This window comes from Gossypium raimondii, chromosome 7 (genome assembly GCF_025698545.1).
Source record: "Gossypium raimondii isolate GPD5lz chromosome 7, ASM2569854v1, whole genome shotgun sequence".
NCBI classification, from domain to species: Eukaryota; Viridiplantae; Streptophyta; class Magnoliopsida; order Malvales; family Malvaceae; genus Gossypium; species Gossypium raimondii.
The window spans coordinates 47,773,067-47,784,005 of NC_068571.1; the positions used below are offsets into that span (position 1 = coordinate 47,773,067).

Here is a 10,939-nt window from a genome sequence, read left to right on the forward strand (position 1 = left end):
AAATTGGGTTGTACAATTGTCATTGAAAGATATAAAGTTTTCAACCATTTGAAGTATAAGGAAAACAATGTATATGAGATTATTTAGTTTAGTAATAAGCATGGATTTTTTAAAATTGTTTTTATTTCTAATTTACACACAGTGCATTCAATTATATTTTCATGTAAAAATAAGACAACATTAGGTAACGTGTAAATATTGAGAGCTAATTTTTTTATAAATTAAGACTAAATTGACACAATATATAATGTTGAGTGTTAAAGTTGCTATTATGCCGATTTTAAAAGTTGACGCATTGTTTTAGCCATTTAATGGTTGGGACCAAAAAAGAAAAAATCAAATAGTTGCGTGACCGAAAAAGAAAGTTACTAATATTTAGATGACTACCAATATAGTTTACCCATATTAAAAACTAATTATTTTTAAATAAAATAATAATTCGGTCTAGATATTTAAAATCAAAATTGTTAACCACGAGTTGTGGCATAGTGGTAATTCACCTTTTTCTTTAACCATATGGTCAGGGTTCTATCCCTACTCATAGAAATGAAGCATATTTCATGGCCAATTGTTTTGTTCTTTAGAGATCTCTTAAGGGTGTAATCGAGTTGAGTTGAGTCCAAATACTATCCAGCTCAAGCTCAACTCAAATTCAAAACTCAGTACTTGACTTGAGCTCGATTGAATATCTATTTTCAAGCTTTGACAAATTAAGCTCGTTTCTTTATTTTTACACTTAAACTCAAACTTGAACTCAATTTGATAATTAAGTTAAGGGTTAATTGTAACAACCCGATAGTCACTGGTGTCGGAAAGTGTATTTTTGAGACTCCGTTATCGTAAATCAGATTCGTAAATATTTAATAAAAATCTTTACGAAGCTAGTTGTGTAGTTAACTAGGTTTTGGTTAGGTGAATTTGCTTGAATTAAGAGTAATTAGGTAAAAAGACTAAATTGCATAAAGGGTGAAAGTTGAATTATAGATTAAAGAAAATTAAAGGGACTAAATAAGCAATTATGCCAATAATCATAATTGAGGCATAATATTTTAAAACTTAAAAGTTAAAATATATTATAATATTATATCTAAATTATTAAGTATATATATTACATTATATATTATAATAAGTAAATATAATAAATAAAAGAAACAAAAAGAAATAGAAAGAAACAGGATACAAACGAAACAGGGAGAAAAAGAAAGAAAAGAAAAAGGGAAAGAAAGGAAGGAGAAATTAGGGTTTTAAAGTTCAAAGTTCAATTAGTTAGTCAATTTAATCCCTTTTGCTTGTAATTTTTATGTTTTGGAATCTCGGTATTAAATATTACCTGACCCATGTCAAAATTTTAGAAATTATTGAGTTTTTAAGCAATGTCTTTGTTGAATAATTTTAGTATTAGGGATTAAATTGATAGATTTTAAGTTAGAAATGAAAAAGGATTGAATTGTAGAATAAATTGTAAAATTTGAGTAATATGGACTAAATTGTGAAAGTTTTTAAATTTATGGATTTAAGTGAAATTAGGAATTAAATTTAGTTTAAAGTGGAATTTGTATGAAAATATAAGATTAATTGTAAAGAAATAAAGTTAGTCTCGGTTTAGGGACTAAATTGGAATTTAAGTAAACATTGAGTAAAAATTTAAAATATTAAATATGAGATTGAATTGTGTTGTATTGATGAATTTTAATTGTTTTAATTCCGTAGCTAACATCATATCGAAACCCTCGATTAAAAAGGGAAAAGATAAAGTCGACGAGGAATAGTTCGGAATTTTCGGTTTGTATTTTTATAATCTGAAACTAGTTATTAATTGTAGTAAATTTTATTTAATGTATATGGTAAGTGTTGAGGTAAGTAAATGATATTTTGATACTTGATTGAATGAATTGAATTAGTAGATATATATATTGAATGGATTGATTTTTGAATCGAAATGAATATATGAGTAATAATGTGATTATATGAAAAATCAGCATTGGATATTGATTATATCTGAAATGTGAGATTAAACCTTATTAACTGTATCGGGTTGAGTCGGATATAGATGGCATGTCATAGGATTGGAAGAGTTTAGGGGTTTCTTCGACTTTGAGTCGATGAGACACTGGGTGTCAAATTATTACCTCGAATTAGAGGTGCTCATGGGCTGGGCCGGGCTCAACTAAAAATCCAGGCCCATTTACTAGGCCTGGGCCTAGAAAATGGGCCTAAAATTTTGTCCAAGCCCGACCCGGATAAAAATTCTAAAACTCGGCCCTGACTCGGCCCGCTCGTATTAATTTTTATATTATTTTTATATAATTTTTAAATATATATAATACATCAAAAATACTAAAAATATCAAAATAAATATTTCCTAACAAATTGAAAATAAATTTTAAAAAATATGTAGACTTAAATAACACTAAGATAAATACAACTTAACAAGCAAATGTCTCTAAAATAATAACAATATTAACAAAAGGGTTTAAAATAATAACAAAATTAATAATAAAATAAGTTTTATATAGTATCCAAATAATAACAATAAAATAGTAGCAACATAATTGTAAAATGGTAGCAAAATAGGGAGAAAACAACAAGAAAATAACATTAAAAAAATAGATTTTTTTGTCTTTTAGTGAATTCGGGCTGGGCCCTGGCCAAAAATACCTTACCTGAGGCCCGACCCATTTTTTAAACGGGCCTTATTTTGTCCAAGCCCATTTTTCGGGCCTATATTTTTGCCCAAACCCTCCCAAATTTCAGGTGGCCCGGCCAATGATCAGGTATACTTCAGATATATTCGATGAGGCATTGAGTGCCAATTTACTTCGGTTTAGCCGGTGAGACACTAGGTGTCAAATTATTACTTCGAATTATCCGATGAGGCATTGGATGCCAAACTAGTGTGTTTGGTTGGATCCGTGTATCCGTCTGAGACGTATTAATAGGGGTAATTAATTCAAATTGCATTATGATTGATGTTAGATGATTGTATGTGAAATGAAAATGAGACAATGAATTGAAATATGGATTGAGACACATGAATTGTGTATTCATGAATTGGATATGGAATGAACAAAATTTTTGTTTAAATGATATGTGTAATATATTGTGAAAAGCTATTTATATAGAAAATATGAGAATTGAGATATTGTGAAACAAATAAAATGTGATATGGTTATTGAAATAATTAGATTGTATATTTCTGATTCCATTTTTTTTTATATTTCGATTATAGAAATACTACTGAGTTTTTACTCAACGTACAGTTTTGTTTTCCATGCGCAGGTTAGGTACTTAATTTTGATCGCTGATTCAGCATCCAACAATTTGTCCCGAACTCAAACGTGGTTATGTTTTTCTTTTTGTCGGCATGTACCTAGGGTGTCTAAATATTAAGCATTTTCACTACACCAAAATAGGCTTTTAGCGGCGCTTTTTTAGGCCTTTAGCGGCGCTTTGATAAGCGCCAGAAAAAACGCCGCTAAAGAACGCGTCGCTAACTTTAGCGGCGTTTTTAGAAAAAAACGCCACTAAAGACCAAGACCTTTAGCGGCGCTTTTCCCACAAACACCGCTATAGACCAAGACCTTTAGCGGCGCTTTTCCCATAAAGGCCGCTAAAAACCATGACCTTTAAAAAAAATTATTTTAATCAAATAATATTTATTTTTATGATAAATATTATATATTATGTTTTATTTTTAAATTTGAACTTTAAATATACTTTTAAGGATAAATAAAAAATATTATTTAAATTAAATTTTCTATGAAAATTTTAACTTTAAAACTAAATATAAAAATTAATAAATTTAGTTTTAAAATTTAAAATAATAAATTAATAACACAATTAAAATCAAAAAGTTAGAACTCAAGTCGTCGTAAAAATTAAAGTAAAAATAAAAATTTAGAATCAAAACTAAAATAAATAATACATATGAGAAACAGACTAACTAGTTGAACCTGCCTATGACTATACACATTGCAAGAGAATTGAGTTGAAGCTCTATCAGCAACATCTTTAGTTTCATTGGCGCTGCAGTTGGCACTCTTTTCCACCTCAAGATTGGAGGCAAAGTCTATGTCATCTAGGACTTTGGTGAAGAATCAGAAATTCCAGGGTCTGCACAAGGCTTTTGCACTTCTATTACAGTTGAAAAGTAAGGTATACCCTATTTAGTATAGAGCAAAATGTAGGCTTCCTGAGACAGCACAGCTTTTTCTTCAACACAAGTAACCTACAAAAGATAGAACATGACCATTATGCACTATTATTCTAAGTACCATCAAAATGTTTACAATAAAAGTAACTATGGGTTTTGTTAAGAGAGAATATTAACATCCACTATCGTCTGGATTGAGGTAAAATACAATTAAAGGTGGAGATCTTACACTAAAATATGTGTTCCCAATTCTAAGATTTCTCCATCCATCTTCAGCATATGGTTCACCTCCAGATATGACAAGATTAGGCCGAAATCTCATCTGGTTGACGTTAGGTGGGGCACCACAAGAGAGTTTTTGAAGACCACAAAATTAGTATGTAGATGTAACGTATCACTTTAAAGGACGAAAAGAATTAATAAAAGCTGAAAGGAGAATGCAATAGCATGATGACTTGACCCAAAAGTTCGATTTAAGCGAAAGGAGAATGCAATAGCATGATGACTTGACCTAAAAGTTCGATTTAAACTGAAAATTATCCCTTTGCTAATATAGAGATCAGTGCAATAATTTAAAATGTGATGAATGTGAAAGTTGAACTAAAGTATTATAACATGATTAGAGGAAAATGAATACAATAAAAGTAACATAAATTACGACGAGCCACGATGAGTGTGCCTACTACATATGCGTATATTCATTTATATCTTTTGTGTGGTTGGGGGCTGGAGGATTGCGATGTTTGAATCAATCTAATGAGCTGAAAAATGTTATACCATAAATTATTGAATGTAGCAAACATAGTGTCCGAAGTAGGTCTGAATCCGGAATGTTTCACAAGCGCAAATAGTTGATACCTCAGTTCCTCCTATTGCAAAAGGATAACAAATGAAACAAGTTCAATAATCATGCATTAAACATAAATTTTGTCTTGTCTAATATGCTCACAAAACCAATAATCATGAATTCAAAATCTTTTAGATTATTTGATAAATAAAATATTTTATCTTTCTTGCCAATAAAATAAAAAACAAGAATCAAATTAGTTCAACTCCAAGTCCTTAGTCAAATTTAATTAAACCTCAAGTTCTTTGTCAAAAGAAAAGAATATATATAAAAAACCAAGAAAACACATACCTAGTTTGATTGGTGCCAACTTTTAAGCAGCTTCATGTAAATGTATAAGGCAAAGGTTGAAACTTGTAAGAATTTAAATCCCAAAAATGTAACTGGTCATACAGCAAGTTTACAACCTATTCAAGTATTGCAAGAGCAGAACAAGCAGCCCCTTGTACCAGCTTGTTAGTATCCGATATTCTTTGCAGGAAAGCCGTAAGAACCATGTCAAATTGCTCATAGCCTTTTTTATTACCACTATCCCGAATGGATGAAACATGAGAATTCTCAACATAAAATCCAATGCCAAAGAAACCGATAAAATAAGTTTATCGGCGGTATGTACCAAGAACAACAAATGATTGGTATATGATGCAAACACATAAACTATAGTCGGTCAAAGGGGTTATTAATCATTCATTACTAAATTAGAAAAAGGTATTGACAACCACACAGCATTTAAAGGGAGGCTAATTTTCATTCATACCTGAACAATGTATTTGCTGAATTGAGAAAGTGTCCAACAAGAAGTACTCATTATGAGAGTAAACTTATGATCTAAAAGGGGAATTAGAGATGCCACAATCTGCACACATAAACATATTTAACAACAATGATCAATTTAGGAGCATAACATGATTTAACAAAAACAGATGAATGTTTTATATGCATCATTCCATAATCTATCTCAAAAACTAAACGAGTACTACCTCAGACAAACGAGGATAAAGACCATTGATGCAACCTCTAGCGATTACACCAAGAGCCAAAACAACAGCTTCCTTGTCCCTCCATGCTTCATCACCAGTAGCAGATAAGTTTGCCTGCAAAAATCCGATGAGTCAACATATTTTAGCTAAGATGAACTCATAATGCAAAATACATATCAAACCAACAACAAAACAGATACAATTTCCTTGATCCAAATTTGACATCGTAAATATATTAAAGAGAAAAATTCTCATGCATGAACTTAAGGCAAGCTAATATACATTTTGAGTAAGATGTCTCCTATTATCTATCCAACTTGCCAAACATTAGTTTGGCCTGTAATGAAATATTGTATTCATCAAAAGGAAAAATTATATACTACCTGCGGTTGAAGATCTGGAACAAATTTCAACTTAAATTTTAATATATTTTATTGTTGCACACTGTCTCCAAATAACTTTTAATTTACCCTGATTTAAAATAATAAAAAAACTGAAAATATAAAACCTGCCTTTTACAAAAAACATCCCAAAAAGGAGTGGAGGCTTGGGTAATATATGCCTTCAACACCACAGCAGAGAACAATAACCTTGTTAGGCAAAACTAGTTGACTGTTGTTTTTCGGGGGGAGTTTTGGGATAAAACCGAGTAAAATGAAATTATCTTTGCGGCTGCTATTGCTTATCTAAAAACGCCGCAAAAAATTATTTCAGTTTGAACCAAATGATACCGTTTTACTATGCTAAAAAATTTTTATTTTGTTTTTTATAAATTGATTTATTTTTTGCGGCGTTTTTATGAAAACGCCACTAAATGTTTTGCTATATAAAATGGCTATTTTTAAAGTAAATTATTTTTTGTGGCTTTTTTTATAAAAACGCCGCTAAATGTTTTGCTATATGAAATGACGCTATTTGTTTAAAGTAAAATTATTTTACTATCAAATAATCTCTCACATATCAAATTTCTATTAAAGATTGAGGCGTTAATTATGATTTTATATTGTTCATTTCCGATCTAATCTCTATTTTATTAGAGATATTTCTTCCTAACTAAAATATAATTATTTTGCTAGATGTTCGATGTGGAATGATTTTAGTTTTAGTTTTTGTATTTTATTTTATTTGTTATAATTTGGTCCTATATATCTAAAATAGATAGTTAAATTAACCATATATATACCCTAAACCATGTATATTAAACCCTAAACTATAATGATAATTAAATTAAATATTTTAAAATTAATATTATCGCATCTTTTACAATTATATTTGAAATTATTTAATATATAAATTAAAAATCAATCAATCATGTACACAAAATTTTTAAAATTATTTTAAATAATAGTATTTTAATTTCTTCATTTTTAACAAATATGTTTCTATGTTTTTTATTTTAAATTATTTTACGTGTCATTATTTCAAATTTATCCATTTTTAACAAATATTCAATTAAAAATAAATTAAATAGTAAATAGCAGATAAAATGTTTTTGCGGCGCTTTTTCAAAAACGCCGCTAAAGATCTGAGCATTAGCGGTGCTTTTTTTAAAAATGCCGCTAAAGATCTGAAAGGTACAAAACGATGTCGTTGGGCTTAGACTTTTTGCAGCGTTTTTTGGAAAAACGCCGCTAATGCTAATTTTTAGCGGCGCTTTCCTAGAAACGCTGCTAATGCTCGATCTTTAGCAGCGTTTTACATAAAGAGCCGCTAATGCTCGATTTTTAGTGGCATTTTTTGTCCAAACGCCGCTAAAAGCCTGTTTTGGTGTAGTGTTTGTGGATTGTTTGTAAAGAAGATTATAAGTTAATATTGAATTGTTATATACATATAAATATGTGTTTATGTTTGAGGTCATATTATGACATAATTAAGTTAATGTTTAAATGAACATGGAATAGGTAAAATAGATTGAATTTGGCATGTTTACAAATTAGATTTGATTGATGTTTCATTGATATGTTTTGAGGATATAATTGTGGTACTTATGAGGGTACATTGGTTAGACATCTAGGATGATTGTTTTGACTTGTTGTTAAAGGTACATATTGAGTCCACACGGCTAGACACACGGGCGTGTGACTGGGCCTTGTGAGACACACGACTAGCACATGGGCGTGCGAAGCCATTTCGATAGGGCACATAGTTTGGCACACGGGCGTGTGGCTTGGCCGTGTGACTCAAGTCAGAGAGTTACACGGGTATAAACACAGGCTGGGACACGACCGTGTGTCCCTATTTCGAATGCCCACACGGCCTGAGACTTGGGCGTGTCTCCTGATCATGTGAACCTTGCAGCTTTGAAAATTTTTTAATATTTCGCAAAAAATTCTCCGAGTTTTCGAATTAGTCTCGATTTGTTTCTATCATGTAGTCTGAGCCTTGAGGGCTTGAATAAGGGACAATATGTATGAGTTTGATTGATTTTAACTTGAATATTATATGATATGAAATATTTTGAAATTATGTCTGTTTGATCGATAATGCTCTGAAATCCTATTTCGGTGACGAATGTGGATTAAGGGTGTTACATTAATAATATATATTAAGAGTAATAACTTAATTTAATAATATGATAATATGAAAAACTCCATATAAAACTCTTAAGTTGTTCAAATAGAATATTATTGAACTTGAATTTTGTTCAATCGAGCAGCTCGAGCTCAACTCTATAATTAACAAATTGAATTTAATTTTTTTTATATCAAACTAAAATAATTTATAAACATCAGTGTCTCGTTTATACCGAGAAACTTCCACAACCAGAGGAATAGGATCAAAAATTTTTTTTAATCCAAACGTGGGCCTACATGACCGGTCGGTCTACAACACCAGATGACAAAGATTCAATAATTGGTATACGGATCGTCTCATTTCGTCGTCTTCTTCTTCTTTACTCTCTCATTCAGCACCACACGTTTTCTCTTTTCTTTCACCCCCAAACAAAAACCTTTCTCTTCGGTTTCTAATATTTTTCTATCAAAAGTTCAAAACCCCAAAGACCAAAACAAGAGGGGGATCGATCGAAAGCATCAATGGCGGATTGGGGTCCGGTAATAGTAGCGACAGTGCTGTTTGTGTTGCTAAGTCCCGGACTGTTGTTTCAGGTACCGGCGAAGAACAAGGTTGTGGAGTTCGGAAACATGCAAACCAATGGAGCTTCCATTTTCGTTCATTCCATTATCTACCTTGGTCTCATTACTATCTTCCTTATCGCCCTTGATCTTCATATTTACGTTTATGATTAATAATGATATCTTTTGGAATTGCTAAATTCTAGCTGTGAAAGTTGTGTATTTAGTTTTTGTAATTTAATTTTATCAATTTTAGTTTATATATTTTTCCATTTTTGAAAATTTTGTTATCTATTTGATTAAATTCAATTGCTAGTACTATATAATATATATAATTATAGATTTAGTCTATGTTTTCCACCTTCTGAATTGTTGAAATTCCTATCTTGATGAAAATGATATTTGTTAATCTATTAACTAATAATACATGAAAATAACAAGTAGATATGATATTATACATATAATATTATGTTTGTTGCATCAAATTTTAGAAATAATAAAGGTGAAAATTTAAAATTTTAAATTTTAAAAAATACGAAACTAAAATAATCAAATTAAAGTCATTTTATAAAAGATAGGGACTAATAGCAGTTTTAACCCTTTTGGAATATTTTAATGCCTTCTTTTTGTTGTGTTTCTTTTTTGTCATTGATCTTATTGTTGTTGCTTTAGTATATGTATATATATTTGAATTGTAAATTGATAGGTGGAAATCATCCATAATCAAATTGCATTTCATAGGAGTTTTACATCTTTGGTTTGAGTACAGGATTTTCTCTAAATTTATTATGATTTTAAGTCTCATAACATGTAAATCTTGTTTAAGCTAATCGAATTTTGTTAAGAGTTTAAGGCTTAGTTTAGGAGTACTTCTTCAAAGTGATTTTGAAAAAAAAGAGACATTTTAAGAATTTCTGGAAAAAGTGTTTTTCGTCCATTTTTGACTTAAGAGATATTTATAGTATGAGGTTTAGAGATGAGAATAGTCTGTTTAATTTTGTTAAGAAACTTTGAATGCTTCTCTTGTTACACTTCATCCGCAATTAAAAAAAGCAGTGTTTCTCTTTTTAACAATATGACTTTTGATTTAATTTTGTTGAACAACAAATGAGAGGCATTAGAGATGAGATTAATGAGATTATTATTCAATCGAATGATTTAGATTAATAGTTGTACTAGACGAATTGTTAATTATAAGTTTTTATCATATATGCCCTTTTTGTACCATGGCTAGAACTACTCATAGTTCCTCCCTAACCCTTAAATAGGAGGATAATGCGCTTCAACGCACTCGAACCCACATTCTCCTGCACTAGCAACAATGTCGATACCAATCGAACTAAAACTCAATCGACAATTACATCATATTTATTTAAATGCTAAAAACCAAATCAAAATGCATAGTTAAACCATGCTATGTTCTAAGTAAACAAAACATAAATTTATACTAAACTTCACTCTCAAACAAGCTAAAACTAAAGTTTGAAGGACACAAAACTAGTAACACTACTTATTCAGTAAATATACATTTTGGTATATTAAGGTTCAATTTCGCATCTAAAGTTTTTTTTTTTTTGCTTCAATTAGGTATTTGAACTTGACTTATTGGTTCAAATTGATATCTGAACTTGATTTTTTGGTCCATATTAGTATTTATGGTAAATGATTTAGTTGAACCAATTTGGACTATGAAGTCAAATTCAGGTATCAATTTGAACCAATAAGCCAAGTTTAGGTGCCTAATTGAAATAAAAATATTTTAGGTGCCAAATTATACCTTGAGGCCAAGTTAAGATACCTAATCTGACAAAAAAAAAAGGTATCAAATTGAACTTTGAAGCCATAAGATTGGGCTAATCAGGAAACCCGCTAAAAATATTAAATT

At 30.1% G+C, this 10,939-nt stretch overlaps 1 protein-coding gene across 1 annotated transcript; it reads left to right on the top strand.

The window, feature by feature from the left end:
- The first annotated feature begins 8,863 nt into the window (after positions 1 to 8,863).
- Positions 8,864 to 9,336, top strand: LOC105786133 (hypothetical protein). Its single transcript, XM_012612446.2, has one exon. The coding sequence runs from the start codon at positions 9,016 to 9,018 to the stop codon at positions 9,226 to 9,228; it is 213 nt and encodes a 70-aa protein (XP_012467900.1). The 5' UTR covers positions 8,864 to 9,015; the 3' UTR covers positions 9,229 to 9,336.
- Positions 9,337 to 10,939: the final 1,603 nt, after the last annotated feature.